Source organism: Struthio camelus, chromosome 15, assembly GCF_040807025.1.
Source record: "Struthio camelus isolate bStrCam1 chromosome 15, bStrCam1.hap1, whole genome shotgun sequence".
Taxonomy (NCBI): Eukaryota; Metazoa; Chordata; class Aves; order Struthioniformes; family Struthionidae; genus Struthio; species Struthio camelus.
Genome location: NC_090956.1, coordinates 2730979 through 2747874, shown reverse-complemented (window position 1 = coordinate 2747874; position 16896 = coordinate 2730979). Strand labels below are relative to the sequence as shown.

The window sequence follows — 16896 nt, the reverse complement described above, 5'->3', positions numbered from 1 at the left end:
AGTTGCACACTTGCTTTCAACCAGTGTTACCAATGAAGGATGCCAGCCAGATGAACACCAAAATTCTGGTTTGCTGAATGACAGAATTCAGATACGGAAAGAAGCGGATTTGATCATTAACTAAGGAGGAGTGGAAGGAGACAAACTGGCTTTTTGCGATACTTCTGATATTGCTGCGTGTGACGTGTCTGGTGTTTGGGTAATGTTTGAAACATGTGCAAGTTAATTGCTGGGAGCAAAATGTATGGAGCCTAATCAGGAAATGTTGGCCTTCATCATTTTCTGAGAAATGGAGATTACTGCAGTTACAAATTGCAAATTGGTGACTGGAGGAGATTCCTAAAATATGAGATAATCCCTACAAACTGACCAACTTTCTCTGTAGAACATCAAATTCTAGGTCTATAATCTATAATTAAATTGCTTATATGCTGTTAAAAAAAGCATCTGGCTGTTCCAAGATTGTCCAGTGCAAGAGCGTAGCTACTATAAATGAGAGAGCTGTAGTGACATGTAAAAAGTAGCAATTTAGAGGACAGGAAAATATTAAGTCTTTGTGTTTCCAACCTACCAGGATGTGAGAGGATCCAGAAGGTCAATCTATAACATAACTACTGTCTTGTCCAACTGGAATGTGTAACCGTTAACCATTGCTCTGCCAAAAGACTGAGGGCCTCTTTGGGACCCCTCTTGAATACTGCATAAGAGTTTATGCTGTTTCATTCACAATATTTTGAAATATTAAATGTATTTACTATACATTCTAATACTTGGCATCTGCCCAGACAGCATTATGGCCAAATGGGAATATGTTGTCCTCTAAAGTCGGAGCATAATATTGCAGGTACAGCCGGAGTCTGCCATGGGTTATTTGTGCTGGGAGCAGCAGATACTGTAAATTACTGCCAACAACATTCATGATGGAGCTGTTGTCTGCTTACATTGTGAAGTGTTTTGTGTGGCAGAAATAAGAGGGGTGCAGAAGTGCAGCTGGTGCTCTGCTGCCACAAAGCAGAAGGGAGTTGCCTCTGCTTTTCTGGCTGTTTAAATCGTGCTCCCCAGTCTCTGTGCCTAAACTGACGGCTTCCCTCTTGGTGTCTCTTCAAACACTTTTTGTAGAAAGCAAATTCAATCTGAAAATCTTGAGGAATTAATGTATAGGTTTCCCTCTTGCTCTGCAGTGCAATTAGGCTGTTTTCCTCATCTGCATTAGGAGATGAATAGCGTATGTGACTAACCTAGGGTCCCGCGGGGAGTCTGAGAGAGCTGGACTGACCCTCTTGTTTCTATATCGGGTCAAGCCGCTCCTGTGCAGGGAGCTTTTCCCAGAAGTTTGGTGTTGAGTTTGCCCGCAGCAAGTGACATGTCCCTTACAGCAATTGAGGAGAAAATTATATCTCAAAACAGCCTCTGTGCCACTTCCTGGTGTGAAGACAGACAGTATTTATAGAATTCCCATGCCTTACATGTCATAGTTGATAGAAACGACTGCCTTGTATTTTCATGGAGATGAGGACATGGGTGAATAAATTCCTTCCCAAGGCATGAATATACTTGTGTAATGCTGGGCTCAAAAGATGTACTGCCTGGATGATTTCTAATACTTTTTTTTCCCCCTTTGTTTTCCTCTAGTTGTGGCCTTCTTGGTGGCTTACCATCAAAACAAGCAGCTGATAGGAGAAAAGGGGCTGCTCCCATGTAAACTGTACCTGCAGAATGTCAAAAGATACTTCAAAGGGAAGATAAGTCTGGATGCACTGAGCTATGCCCCAACGATCATCTGGTTTCTGGACTGGTCAAACATGGACAGCATCTTGGACTACCTCTCTGGGTTCGGCCTGGCAACTTCAGCCTTTGTGTTGGTAACTGGATGTGCTAACATGATCCTCATGGCTGTCCTGTGGATTCTCTACCTCTCGCTCGTCAATGTTGGACAGATCTGGTAGGTTAACAATCTCTCTGCTTTGATTTCCTCTGTTGTTCATTGTATACATTGAATTTCTAGTTCCTTGAGGTTGGTAGTCTGGTAAGCAGTGATGTAGGCCTGTTGGAGAAGGAACGTATTTGGCAAAGGAGCGTTTCAGTTATGGGTTATGGGCATACTCCGCTCTTATCTGAGACACCTGTCCTGATTTGCCTCGTTCTTGGTGCTCAGCTGCATAACGTACTGAGCTGCACGTCATCCCTGTTGTGGAGTATATTCCCTCATGACTCTTGCAAGAGGATTCCCCTAATAATTACCTTTGAGCTGGTTTATTGATTTCCAGTTCTGTCCAGGAGCCAGCCTGAGCACTGGAGATGAGCACATAAAACCTGTAGGAAATGAGAAAGGAGAAATAGTGAGCCTCTGTAAGGTTTGCTCACATCAGGAAAAGGCTGTAGTGCAAATACAGGCTAAAAGAAATCCTTGTCGGCGCCCCAAACGGGAAAGGCTTTAGTTGGGTCTTGCCCCTTTTAAAGCCCCAAATATGCTGATTAGGAGAGGATGAGCCTTTAGGAAATCAGTTTTCATTAGTTCACCTCTTCAGGTATCTGTCCATCGTTCTGCTGGTAGCAGAGATGAAGGCCATGCCAGGAAACAGTACCCACACTGCGGCAGGGGGGACAAGCAGTATTGCTGTGTCACTGCGATGTTCTGCCCCAATGTTCTGGCTCTACAATACATGACAGGACTCCTTCCCTGCAGATGGGTTCAGTGACTTTAATTTTAAGGATCTGCATGTTTTTGAGCAGCCCTGCATCTTGTACTGCCCCATTCTTTCCTACCCTACTCTGATTGGTTTGTAACTGGATGAATGATAACTGCTTCAGGTCTCTGAGAAGCTCTGTTCTCTGAGCTCTTAACTCGGTGGGAACCTGAAACTATGACAGAAAGCCCCAACATTTGAAAAATAACTCAGTCGATCATATTCTGTTGCCTGTTCCCAAGTTATTCTAAAATCACTTGTCTTTTTTCTAGGCCTTTTAGGTTACTGGGCAAGAATTAAAGTATCTTCCTGCTCTCGTTTCCAGAGACTTTGGAGTTCGGGTCATTGTAGCAGCCAAATCTAGATGTATTGCTTGATATCTTTGTTTGCCTTTTTGTAAAATAAAAGCATTATTAAAGCTGCAAGATTTTGCAGCTGGAAGCTGGACCTGTATTGGCCTCCGGTTTGATCTTGCTTGCTCCTGAAGGAGTGCAATAATCAAGAAATTACCGTGATAGGCTTACTACTTTAGTGCTCATAAGGCAATCTGGAGTTCTCAATATACTGGTGCCATGGTTATAGCAGTATTACCATGTCATCACTGTTTTGGTGGAAAAAGTGACCAGAATGTGTTCTTCATGCCTTGCTGGGCGGTTGTGCTTTCTGTGCTTGCCCTCTGCTCCCAGCTGCTTTTCCTGGTAAAAAGCACGCTGAAAGCAGAGGTGTGACCTCTTCTCTGCAGGTGTTGCAGGGGTAACGTTCCTGCAGAAATCTTGAGCTTGTGCCAAAATAAATCCAATTGTGCCTATTTAACTCTCTCTGAGTGGCTGCTTTGTTATCTTCCAAGTCTTTGAGGGAGAGGCAAAGGAAGGAGGGATAGAGAAGGGAACCTTTTTCTTCTGATTCATTGAACTGCCACCAGCATTCAGCAGACCATGTCCAAATGTCTCTTCCTTAGCAGCTCACGGCCAAGCTTCAGGTCTCTTTGCAGCTCTGAAGACAATGGGTCTGCCAACAGTAATGCAAGCAGAGCCCAGGGCTTGCATTTGGTGGATGCTGTGTTTGAAAGGAATTGTCTCTTGTTTTTTGAGATAAGGCCATTTCGCCCCCTTCGCTGCTTCAGGTTTGGAGTTTAAAAGCTATGTTGCTGCAAGTGGGTTGCTCATGGCATGCAGTAGTAGCCTGCCAAGAGAATGGGACAGGTTCTTCTGGGGGAGGAAAGGGTGAGAGAAAAAAGGTGGGAGGATAAGAGGCGTTGCCTCAATTCCATCTCTTAGTTGTGGCATCAAATGTATTAAACAGGAAATTAAGTTCTTCATGTAAAGGGGCGGGGGGAGAGAATCAAAGCAACCCAGCACTACAGTTCATTCAGCCGTGGTTGTATTTTTCATTAGATCCTCTGAAATGGGTCACTGGGTGGTCAAAACCATATTATTATTGTGCATACACTGTGACATTCAATTCCATGGAGACATGGATGCTGGGTGCCTAGGTGCTTACGGTGCAAGTAGAAGGCAGGAGGGAGAAAAAGGGGAATTAACTAATTTCTCACCATCCTCCAAAGACTTCTCGTGGCACTAGATATGGGCTGAGAGTACCTGAAATCTCATGAGTCTTGCTGCCGATCACGGATGGGTGGGTGACAGTGTTGGCCTTAAAACTCCCTTTCCACGCTGATTTGTAGATGGAGATTGTCTTAAGGTGCCTCAGGGAGGTTGCACGCTCATACTGGCATCTCCCCACATATCTAGGGCAGCCGATGGTCCGTCTTAATGTTCCTCTGCTGTTTCTCTGCTGTTCCTCTGTTTCTTTAGAAAAAGTTATCTGTTGTAGGCCAAGGAGGAACAATTTATTCCTTTATCGCCTTTTTCTTCTATTTTAATTTTAAATGTTTCTATTTGTTTTGGGCTGGAGTTTCCAAATAGCAGGCAATGCTGAAGGAGTGAGTCTTTCAACTGCTGTCCAGCTGGCTTGGGCTCAGAGTCAGAGGAAGCTTCAGAAGAGTGAAGTGTCTCTTTTGAAAGGCAGGACACTGACTGCTGCTCCCGATTCTGCTGACTGCCACCCCTTTGAGCCACAGCAGCTGGGGAAAACGCTCTGTGCTGGGGGAGCGCTGAGCCTTGCCGTGATAGCACCGCAAGGAAAGAGTTAAAGGTCTTCGAGGGTATTACAACCCCTTAATTTGGTAAAAATGAAACATGATTTAAAATCCAGAAGGGAAAAGATGCCAGACTGGATGGCAAAGGAAGCTAGTTAATGACTGTGGGAAATGGGAGGTTGGGGGTGAGCGAGGCGACTGCTGTCTGAGCACTGCGGGGCAGCATCTTTGGAGGAAATGGCAGGTCTCAGCCTAATTACTAGAGGATGGAGCTTTTGGGCAGCGCCTGGTCCTTATAAGGTGGTTGGATTTTGAAAGCTTGTATGTCTCTGGGGTTTTGCAGGGAAGAAGGCAGCTCCTGGAGCCAGCTGATGTGAGCCCTTTGTGACAGATCTGTCAGGATGAGGATTACTGTAAGGACCTTTGGAAACTTAAAATCCTGAAAACTGAGGCCAAGATGTTATCCTGGACCTAAATCCTCAAATTTGCCAGTTTGCTATCAGCTCTGCCAAAGCGCAGGTAGATTGTCTGGGATAAGATGTACTGTGGTTGAAGTAGGCTAGCTTTTGGAGAGCAGCGTGGTAACTTTGGTACCTGTGAAATGTGAGGCCAAGACTGCCTTTGCCAAGTTTAAAAGTGGAATGCACAGGAAAGCATCTGCAGTTCTGGGCACTTTGTTCCCAAAGCATCTGTGATATTCAGGTTCTTTTCAGATAAGATCTAGACATGTTCCCTGTTGTCACAGGGCATATGTATAATGGTGCCGTGCTCACATCACAAGCTGAGCATGTCTGCATCTTAAAATCCTTCCCCCCCCCCCCGCCATTTTGAACTTTTCCTTTTTAAATAGGAGGAGGCTGTCAAAAAGCCAAAACACTGCCAGTGCACAAAGAATATTTAAAGCCTGACCCATAGGCTCGGTAAAGAGCCTAATCTTTATAGTTAATTTTAGCCTTGATTTTTTTTTTTCCTTTTCATTTTTGCAAAGTATCTCTAATTTTAGTAAAATAATAGTAAAAAGCCATCCCAATTTGACTATAATGGAAGCTATTTCAGGAAGCTAGAGATCCTTGAAAAGATTTTGTGGGAATTCCTTATCCTTCAGTGTCCCTTTTTGTATACCACAAGTCCTACTTGTCTAGATTCTGTCATTGGAAGATGATGCTGCTCCTCAGGTCAAATATGAATGTTCCCGCCTTTCTCCCTGTTTCTTCCCTCCTGAATGTTAATATTGTATTAGATTTGAACAAGAATGTGAAAAGTTGCCCCTTTTGCTTAAAAGCAAAAATACTTTCTGAGCTTGTTGCAGGTGACCTCATTAAACCTCTATTTGTGGTTTATTCCCTGCCATTTCTGCTGGGGCATATGTATGCGGAGATGGACCATCAGCAGCAAAGGTCCTTTGTCAGGACAAATTCTCTGTGAGAGGCATTCGAGCAAAAGTTAAATCTCTCTCTCTCTCTCTCTCTCTCTCTCTCTCTCTCTCTTTTTTTTTTTTAAACCATCAGAATAACTTCACTTCCAAAGTGAATTTATAATTCTGGAATAAAATCACTTTTATCCCAGAGTAAGGTGCCCCCTGAGAGCTATTACATTTTCTTATATAAACAAACTTTTAAACTACTCTTCCACTGATCTCCTGCTTCTTCTTCTGTTGTTTCCCCATTGAACCCCCTCGACATTTTCAAATATAATCTGAAAACCCTCTCCTTTCTCTTAGCTATTGTGCTGCTTCGTTTTACAAAGTATATTGTCCACTGCTGGAGAGCATTCACGGGTACAATTTGCAACACTTAATAAAAAAGCTAGAATTGTGGTTTTTAAAATCCCATTGCCTTTTTCTTTTGTGATTAAGATTCTGGTGTGGTTAGAAGAACTCAAGGGAATAGGTTAAACAAGCCAATAAATAAAATGTTATAGTATGAGGTGGTTACCACATTCTTTTTGGTGTGTTCTTCCCTGTGGAAAATGTTGGTGGAGCTACTGCTCACCGATATTTAGGATAAATTAGGACTAAGCAGCACACCTTTGTTTCTACATGGAAAACCGAGCTGTGCTTCACTACTGTACCCCCCCTGAGGTTGTTGGTAAATACCTTTCGAATTGTGCTCACTTGCCCTTTGAAGCCAGGGTGCCCAGGTGGTTTCCAAAAAGTGGCAGATGCTGCAGCGCTTAGCTAGAGCACAGAAGAGGACGTACCTGTCTTTCTGGCTCCTAATGTCTGCTGTTTTTTTCATATTTAGCTGATTGAACATAATATTAATGACTTTTGACTTTAATATTAAAGGACTTATTAGAGGGACAGGCATACTGCAGGTCGTGAAAGCATGTCTCTGAGGCATGTAATTTAATTGCAGTTAAATTACCATCCTTAGAAGTTCCTTTACAATAGAGAAAGAAGAAAGACTTCTATGTCACAGAGGTTTTGTGGTTTATAAGTCTCATTAAAAACCACTTGACCTGTGCAGGACTTTAATCACAGTCTTCTGTCTGCTAGCAGATGAACTGGGGAATGGCTCAGGCTGAACTCCATTAAATGCTAGGGGGCTGATGAGATGCTCAGGGCTGTGTTTTCCCTCTCCAGGAGGGCCTTAGCAGCCATTAAACGGACTGTTTCCCCATGTTCTTTCTTGCGGCTCTTTCCCCACCACCCCAACTAAAGGTCCTGAGTTTTTTGTCTAGTGTCATCCCATCCAAGAAAGGTTAGAAACGGATCTCTTCTGAATTTTTTATTCCAGCTTGCAAATCACCCAGTGTGTGAATTGTCGACTGGGTTTAGTAAACTTTATTCCTGATTTTGAATGTGCAGGTTTGTGACTGTCCATGACAAGGGCACAGTGCTCATGGAGCTCTCTCTTAGCTATAAGCTGGGTACCTAGTCTGACATGCGAAATACAGATGACAATCATCCTTTGAGGCTCCAGCAAACCAGAGCCACCTCAAGCGTGAATGAATGTCTCCGCATGGGCTTGGTGCATGTGAGCTAATGCATCTTTTATTCACTAGTGTAGGTGATTCAGCAAGACTTTCTTGACTGTCCTGAGCAAGTAAACACTAAAAATCATGAGCAGTGCAAGCAGGGAATAGAAACTTGTGTCCTGAGTTTCCCTAGTGTGCTTGGGAAGTTCACTGAGACCTCGCTGTACAGCCAGGAACTGATGTGTCAAGCTGTACTTACTGTGCAACTTTCACAAGCTCTTTAGTTTATATTCTGCTTTATCTGCCTGTCTAGAGGGTGATACCAGGGTTGCACTGAAAGACTGGAGGGCCTACTTAATATCTTCTCTTCAGATATTAATATTTGAAGTGCAAGCAAAAATTGATATGGACGTGCAGCTAGCAAGTCATTTTGTATTTTTAAAAAAAAGTTTTTAGTTGAATCACAATAAGATAACAGATATCACCTTGACGTGTATGCTAAATTGCATTCATCTGAAGTTTGTTAGGGGCTTTGCAAATAACCCTCTTGCAGATAACCCTTTTTGCAACCTGACTTAATCTTTCTAGATCTCCAAACTATCTAAATAACAACAAGAAAACATAGAATATCTTATTGCTTTATCTGACCCTTGCCTTGGCAATAAACCTCAGGAATTTCTTTGTTATTGTGGACCACAGTCTCCCATCCCTTCTACTCTGAACTTCCCTCCCTCTTTCCCCAGAAAGAAAAGATTATCTCTAGAAACGTAAACCAAAAGTTGAAGGATCTCAGGGGGTCATCCTTCCTGTAGAGGAAGCTGCTTTTTGGCACTTCCTACTCATACAGAAGAGAGGGAGCGTATCAGTTTCAAAGAATGCTGCGAGCAGACGTGAGCTGTTGATCTGACATATTAATGAAAACAAAGATTAATACCATGTGACACTGTTGCCTTGCAGTACAACTGGGAACTAATGAGCCTAATGAAAACCATATTTTTTGAGAGATTAAAGTTTAATCATAGCTGATGTCAGAAATGAATCATTTAATGCTTTTCCCCCTGGCATGTTTAAGGTTTGCCCTCCCCACCCTAGGCTGGCTTCTAGTTTAGCAGCCATCCTTTATAGAGGACAGCCCCTTGCTGTCTACTTGCCTGGCATTTGGCCTAGCTGGGCTCCAGCCCTCTTTAGGATAACATGGAAGAGAAATCTTCAGGGCTGACTGTCCTTCCTTAGTTCCTTGGACCTGTAAATGTGTGTTCCTGGGCTTTTTAAGTGGGCAAGGAGGGACAAAGAACACAGATTCCATAGGGAACGCAGGGAGACTTGAGTGCCTTCCTGCCTGCCTGCCTTCTTAAAAACCTTAGTTTATGAGCATGGAGTGGATTGAAAGGCTAGGAGGTGGAGATGAGTTGGGTTAAGAAGCCAGGTCCAGCTATGACACGAATTTGAGATGATCTGCATGAGCTGTTGGTAGAGGAAAAGCTGCCAAATAACTTCCTAGTAGTTGGTGGAGCAGTGAGGAAAGCTGTGGGGTCACAGGTTGCATCAGGTCTGGTAGTTGCCTGCTCCCATTGGATGTATTCCTGGGGATGAGCTGACCCATAGTCAGTCTAACATGCCATTGAGACAAAACATGAAAACCAGCAGAAGTGGCTTTGGTAAAACTGCATACTGGGATTTCTTGAGCAATTGCAGAATGGGAATTGCAGCAGTGCTGATGAGGCTATTGATTTTTGTAGCAAGTAGTGCTCCTAAGATTAACGTCATCTGAATGATGTGAACGCTTGCAAGAGCTTAAATACATTAAAAGGAGGGAAATGAAAGAGGAATCTTTTAAATTGGTTGTACTTATTGTTTTGATTTGTTGTAATTACTGGTTTCACTTCAGTCAATAGCATATTTGGATTTTTTTTTTTTTAATTTAAACCTGCTCTAAGATAGGCAAAGGTCTACTAAAATCATTAATTCACTAAGTATTGTGTCTCTGCCTATGCTAGAAGACTGTCATGTCTAGGGTCCCATTAGGTTGCCTGCTGCGGCTGTAGGGTTATGCCCTCGTTGCCGGGTGCTCCAGAGGTGTTTAGATGCTGCCTGCTGTGTCTGAGCCGGTACCGCTGCGTGCATCCCATCACGGAGCAGAGCTCCTGACCCAGCGCGTGCTCGGGGGTTAGAGGTGCACTTTGACGTTGACTGGCAAATATCCTGGCTGATAACCTTTTCTCATGTTGGTTAATCCCAGTAATAGTTTCTGTCGAAGTGTCAAGACTGTTAGCGGTATGTAGCATTAGGAAAGCATACAGTTGCTTAGCTTTGCAGAAAGCTTGACAAAATGACTTAACCTCATTGAGCTTAGTGCTTTGATAACACAGCAAATGTTGGTGAAAGGCATGTAGTGATGTTCTTTTCACCTCCTTCCTACTTCCACTGTCTCTAACTTGATTTCATGAAAAGACCGTGTTAAAACATCAGCAGCGATTAGACTGGAATATGGGCTAAGGCAGTTGTACAGGGAGTTTATAGTAGATGGACAGTTAATAACACCCCACTGTTCTCTTTGCCTAAACGGTCTTGGGCTTCCAGTGACTTCTGCAAATCACAGCCCATGAGAAAATGAGAGCAAAGAAATTATCAGAAGATTATGTGGTTAGTGGCATGGCTGTGTAGTGTCTGATGTACCACAGGCTTTGCCAGAGACTGAGGCAAATATTTTCTAATTGCTTATTATCTGGCACATCCAATTGCCAGCTGTATCCAGTTTGTAGACTTCAGTATTGATTCCACAGCTGAAAGATTTAAGAAAAGAATGCAAAATGTTTTTCATAATTTTGTTTAGTTTTTTTTAACTACAACTTGCCAAATAGCTTCATGCGCCCGGTCTGGTCCAGCACACGTTCATGTTGCTTAACTCATCTAACTTCTCCAACAGCTGTGGTTGGAAAGAATGTTAATGTCCTGATCGGTACAGCCGAGCGGCAGTCCAGGGTTCGGGAAGTGTCCAAGCCTTGGTGGAATATGTGCTTACTAACCTCCCTAAGGGTCTTAATCAGGAAAAATGTTCTCAAGACTAGCGCTCACCGCTAGTCGTGTAGGTTGTTAACTGGGCTGGGATTGCTCTGTAACAACAATTACTTGCCGGCTTGAACCATGTTACTTGAGCAATGTTCCAGATCCGTTTGGCTAAACGGAAGTCCTGTCCTGGAGAACAGGAGGAAAGTCACGGCAAAGCTGCAGAAGCCCTCCTAGGGGAACGCTCTGTCGTAGAAAGGAGATGGAAACTTAAAGTAACTGATGTCTTAAAAGACTTGGTGTAGAAGAAATTAGCACGTTTTCACAGGAACTGATAACCCTGCTGCAGGTGCTTTGATAAGGAATTACATTCAGTCTGTAGGATGGCTGGTGGGGAGCAGGGAGGACAACCTTTGGAGAGGGATTAATTAATGCAATTAAATATATGTGTATATATTTTTTTCCCTCCCTCTCCCTCAAGGCATGGCTAGAATTTTACATTTCTATAAAACACTACCTGTCAGCATTTCGGTAGCTGAAATACAAAACCTTTCTGCTGCTGCGTCCTGACAAAAGCTGAACTCGAGCCCTTGTATCACACCTTCTCTCTTGTGCATGCACGCGTCTAACCACCGAAATGCTGTAACAGGGCTGTCCTCTTGATCTGGAGTTCAAGCCAACTTGAATTGAAGCTTATCCCTTTATTTCCCACGACTACCTGTTTCCGCTTGCTGGGCGCATGCTTTTGTTTGAAGTGATTTTCTCTCTAGGGAAGCGCAGCGATTTCGGCAAGTCGGGCAGCCTGGTGAGGCTCCCGTTGGACTCGGGCTGGGATAAGTAGCAGCAGAGGGACCCTGCGGTGCTTTCTGCTGCTTCCCTTTCTGCGTGCTGCTCAGATTCTTGTGTTTTCAGCCTTTGATTCACAGTCCAGTTGAAGGAGCAGCTCTAAGTGGCTTTCTCTAGGCTGCCATTTCAGCCTCTGGTTTTGGCACTGGAAGGATTTAACCAAAGCAAACTTAATTCGAGTTTGGCAAATTTTGCAGCTGTGTAAGCCAGGGCTCATAATAACTTTTAGCTTTGGAAATAAGCACAGACAGAAAGCTTGGCGAGCACCAGGGCTTATTAGGTAATTCACATTTTTAGATGTCTTTTAACCAAGCCTTTTTCCCTGCCTTGCAATGGGAAAATAAAATGGTGCATTGCTGCTTCGATGGATTAGTGTGTGGGAGCCGAAGCTTGCTCGGCTGTGCAGAGACCTTGTGGCAGTGGCCTACCACAGAGCGGCTGTACGTGTGGATGTAGGATGGGATGTGGGTGTAGCTGAGCAGCCAGTGTTGCTCCGGGAGGAAGGCTGCGTCTCATTCTTCATCTTTCTGGTCCCTTGCAATTCTCTGCAGGCGCCTGTTCCAGCACCACGTGCAAAGTAAGGAGCAAACCTCATCTTTGAGCACTTTTTCTTTTTTTTTTTCCTTCTCCCCGTTCCTTCCATTTAAATGTGGATGTTGTAATTACAGAGCACCAAATCCCAGTTTTTAGAGATCTGTGACCACAATAAAGTGAATCCAGAAACCAGACGAGTGGTTTCATTTACAACCATTCTAGCTTATTTCCTCCCCCCATCACCGCTGCGCAATACTAAGGGCTTGGCAGCAAATGAAACCAGCTGTCAAAAATGTTTCTTACCCCCACACTTTTAAGTTAATGATGCTCCAAAATTAATGGTGTACTAGACTAATTTTATCATCTCATTTTGATGGACTGTGAGCATTCTTGGTTTCTCGCATGTGATGCTTGCCAGCTGTTGTCTTTATTTTGAGGTAGCACACTAAGGAACTGGATTCACAAGTGCAAGGTACTGTACATTTTTATATATGTGTGTGTATCTATAAAAGATGTTCCTTGTCCTAAAGTGCTTACAGCTTTAATTTGATTCATATGTTGTGGTTCACCAAACAAGCTTTCAGGTATGTAAGCCAGGAACTTTTTAAAAGGAGCGTCGTGTGGCACGCAGCAGTGGAAGAAGTTTTCCACTTCTTGGAGCTGGGAAGGTGTCGGCCAACGTCTTGCTTTGGGTTGTAACATTGTGCTTGAAGTGGATGGGGCCCCACTTTGGGCAGTCAAGAAGCCACGCGCTTCAGCAGAGGTGCAGAAGGTGACCTGTTGTGCTGAAGAAGCTGAGGTTGATTAGAGAAAAGGGAAGCTGGGAAAAGGGATAAAGATCTTGCAGTGCATGAAACCAGCAGAGAGGAAGGAAATAAGCTGTTCTCCATGCTTGCTGTCTCCTGTGGAGAGGGCAAGGAGCAATGGGTTTACATGGTGGGAAAAGAGATACAGGTTAGACATAAGAAAAAGCCTTCTAAATACAAGTATGGAGAAGCATTGGGTTGAGTACCTGGAGAGGGAGGTACAGTCTCCATCACTGCCTAGAGAAACATTTGTCAGGAATGATTTTTGTACAGTCAGTCCTATCTTGTGGCAGGTGGATAGTCCATGTAGATTTTTAATGTTCCTTCCAGCCTCATTTTCCATGCTTGCATGGTTTAGCCCTGTCCATCTCCCTTAATGCAATATCCAGATTTATAGCAGGCAGCTCATCCAGCCTTCCCTGTCACTGAAATTTTGGAAGGAAACTCTTGACTGTTAATTTTGTATCTGCTTCATTCCCAGCTGTGCTCTGAGGATGCTGCTGTCCCCTTGGGAAACAGTCTTCTGCTTTCTCCCCTCCCTCGGTGACTGCCTTAGGGAAGAGATGGATTGTGTCATGTGTCTCACTTCCCCTCTTGATAGGGAAGAAATGCGTTGTTATATAGCTTCTACCTCATTTCCATTTTGGAGAGATGCTGCTGTGGAAAACCTTATTTCAGCAGAGTTTGGAACCTTAACCTGCTGGAGAATAGAAAATGTATCTGTACTACCCAAATACCTTTTTCCCCATCCCAAGTTGTACAGCCTAGGGAAAAAGAGAGCTTCATCACGGAGATGAAAGTTGACATCTGGGTTCACTTTCTGTAGAGGATGTTCTCTATGGAGAACAGTGAGAGAAGCTGTTAACACCATCTGCAGATGAGGGATGTAGTAGTCAGCTGTCCTGCTGGTGGAAGTCGGTGTAGTTGGAAGGATTTGGGGCTGTTGGGCACTGCCGTGACATGAGCGGTAGGTAGGGCTGGTTCCTTTTTTTCCCCAGTTATAAATACATCTGTATTTTCCTACTAAACATCAGTAAAGGTAAATATACGAGTTCCTGTGCATGTTTAGTACTATTTGTTATGCTCTGTATAGAAGTTTGTCGTGTGTTTTAAAGACTTACAAGAGGAGGCCGTCTCGCTGCAAACAACTCTTGTGTTAAATAATCCGTGTAGCAGCGGGTTGGGCGAGCGGAGAAAGGACGGAAATTTATTGGGCAAATCTGGTCGAACCCTTTTCCTAGGTTGGCATTTTAAAGAAAGAAAGGCTTCCAAAATCCTATTCCACGGCCAGATAGAAACCACCACCGTACATGCTTTACACCCAAAGAAAAGAGTGTGTTTATGCAGAAAAGGGGGAGAAGAGCGACTACCATGAGGAGTGTGAAAAGCGTTAATGGGCTCTTCCTTAACAGCAAGGGAAACAAGAGATGTGCTTGAGCCCTTAGCCAGCAGCATTGGCTGGGGATCAGGTAGTGCATCAGCTGTCTCTTGTCGACGGGGCAACAAGTCCTAACGCTACTGGCGAAAATGCAGGCGAAAGGCTCTAGCGCAACCACTTCAGCGCCAGGCAGAGCCTTAAGCGAGCATGTTTTCTGCCTGGCCAAGGTTGATGTCTGGTGTGGACAGTTCTTCTCCCCACGGAAGTTCTTGGTTGGTTTTTTGCTACCTGGATCCATGGTGGGGTTTTTTTGTTTTTGTTTTTTTGGGGGGGTTTTTACATTCCTTCCCCAGGTCGGCTGTTTGTTTGCACCCTGTGCCAGTGGGAAACCTTCACACCCAACTCTGCCGAACGCTCGCTCCACCGCAGAGACCCGTGGTGGGAAGTGCTTTCATCAGGAGCGATGTAGTTTAATGTAATTTAAACTACATTTTGCTATCATTTTTAATTTTTGCTTTCCGCAAACTTGCTGGAACTAGAATTAATTGGAGTGACAATGTGATGAAAACAGTTTAGCCCAAATATTTGATGATGTTTATGATTCCCAGCTGATTTTTATAGTATTTCTAAGTGTGATATGAAATTTTGCCTTTAATGACAAGTCATGGCTAATTACATTGTTTCTCCAACTCGAGACAGAAATGACATCACATGATTTTTATTTAATTTACAAAAGATGAGCAGAATACATTTTGAGTTTGTAAAATTCCCAATTTTGACAATGAGCAGATCAAAAGTTACTCTCTTGCAATTTGCCAAAAAACAAACTCACAAAATCAAATCCATGTTTTTACTTGTCGTTATCTTTCGGTAATGTTTCAAACATTATTGTCCAAGGCAGACAGTAGGAAGAAAAATATATATTTTTAATAAACACTTCTATGTACTATGTATAAGCGAGGGAGAGGACTTTGAAAAGGAGAAGTGGTAATTAGGCTCCAAACGACAATCTGGAGTCCAAGGGAATTCGGTACCTGCCCATTTGTACCTATAAAAAAATTCCCTGCAAGAAGTCCTGCTGCTTTTATGTATATTTGGACTCGGCCATTTGGTTTGGTTTCCTTGGCGTTTGTATCGCAAGCTTCTTCAGAGAAATAAATTCACAAGTGTTTGCCTGTCATCACATGACAAGTTACGGAGCCTAGATTGATGTAATCAGCAACAGACACACGTCAGAAAAGTTAATGTGGTTCAGAAGAATACAATATTTTATTAATTCCTCATTTTGCGTGTGTCTGTGTGTGTGTGTTTTAAATGAGCCTCAGGGGGTTCTTTACTTCTGCCAAGAAAGAAGAATAATTCGTACAAGTTTATGTTTAACTGCACCACAATTGTGGTGGAGAGCAGTGGAGTTAGGTTGCCCTTAATGACAAATATCTTTATAAAGAGTCACTTTTATTAAGAAAGTTAAAACTTATTGTGCGTTTTGAAGTTATTGCTCTCTGTGCGTCAGTAGCCCTATATGAAATTGTTAAACATGTAGTAAAATATTTGGATGGATAGCTTTCATAACTATTAGAACTAGGCGCGCACGAGTGTAAAATTTGCGCACCTCAACAGGACGTCGTCCGTAAGAGAGAGGCTGTCCGAACACCTCCAAAAGACTTGTTCGGTTTTTTTGGGGGGAGGTGAGTCTTGTTGTTTGGGTTTTGGTTTTTGGCGTGATGTAATATCCTGCAGACAGCAAAGCCGTGATAAGGGACTGAAGCCATAGTGGGAGTAAGCGCAGCAGGGAAACCTGAGCGAACGCCGGCTGTAACGATCCGGGAACCGGCATCCAGGCTGCGGGTGCCGCGGAGCTCGGTGCCGGTATCCGCGTTCGCGTTAGCTCTGCCCCTGCAGCGCCGGGCGGCATCTAATTGATTCTCGCTGAACTACAAAGTAAATAAAATTAATCAGACTCATGCTGGTGGAGCTGCGGCTTTGCGTTGCAGGAGAAAGCATCAAAACGGACTTCCAGGGAACGCTGAGTTTCTTAGGAATACGGACGGACCTGGGAAGTCTGAAATAAGCAGCGTACTTCTGCAAGGTGGGGAAGAACAACGGTGTAGTCCAGCTTGTTAACTTGCAGGTTTTACTTTTAATTGGAACTGGCGATCTTATGTAAAATCACTTTGTTGTAGCTAAGGCTAAAGGAAACTTCAGTGAAAAACATTGGTTAGAGAAGCAAACTAAATTGTGCACCCAAAAACGTGGCAAAAATTCACGCAAAAATGGTTCAATGAGCATGTATCGCTTTCCTTAGATTCTGGTCAAGCCTCAGTGTCTAATACACGGTACTCAACTAACAGACTGGAGTGATGCTAAATAGACTCTTCTGGCTGTGTTAAAAGGGACGGGGGAATGAATATATAGTTCACCTGCAGGAGAAGTGACTTCTTGCATTTCAGCAGCATGCATTAAGTCCTGAGGGGTAAAGCCTGGTTGCATTCTCTCGGGGAAGTGCTTGGCATGCTTTGGAAACCATAAATAAATAATCTTGCTGTGGAGCCTTGCTAAACAGCGCAAACGACTATATTGCTCGCTCAGGTGAGTGTCACAAGTCAGAGAGCAAATGAGGAA

At 43.6% G+C, this 16896-nt stretch overlaps 1 protein-coding gene across 3 annotated transcripts in view; it reads left to right on the top strand.

The window, feature by feature from the left end:
- The window catches only part of LMF1 (lipase maturation factor 1), a 241551-nt gene that overhangs the window by 9005 nt on the left and 215650 nt on the right, over positions 1 to 16896 (top strand). For all 3 annotated transcript variants that reach the window (XM_068907942.1, XM_068907940.1, XM_068907939.1), the window contains exon 2: positions 1633 to 1942. In XM_068907942.1, the coding sequence (XP_068764043.1) occupies positions 1927 to 1942 (16 nt within the window). In that variant the 5' untranslated portion in view covers positions 1633 to 1926. The remainder of the gene's footprint in view (positions 1 to 1632; positions 1943 to 16896) is intronic.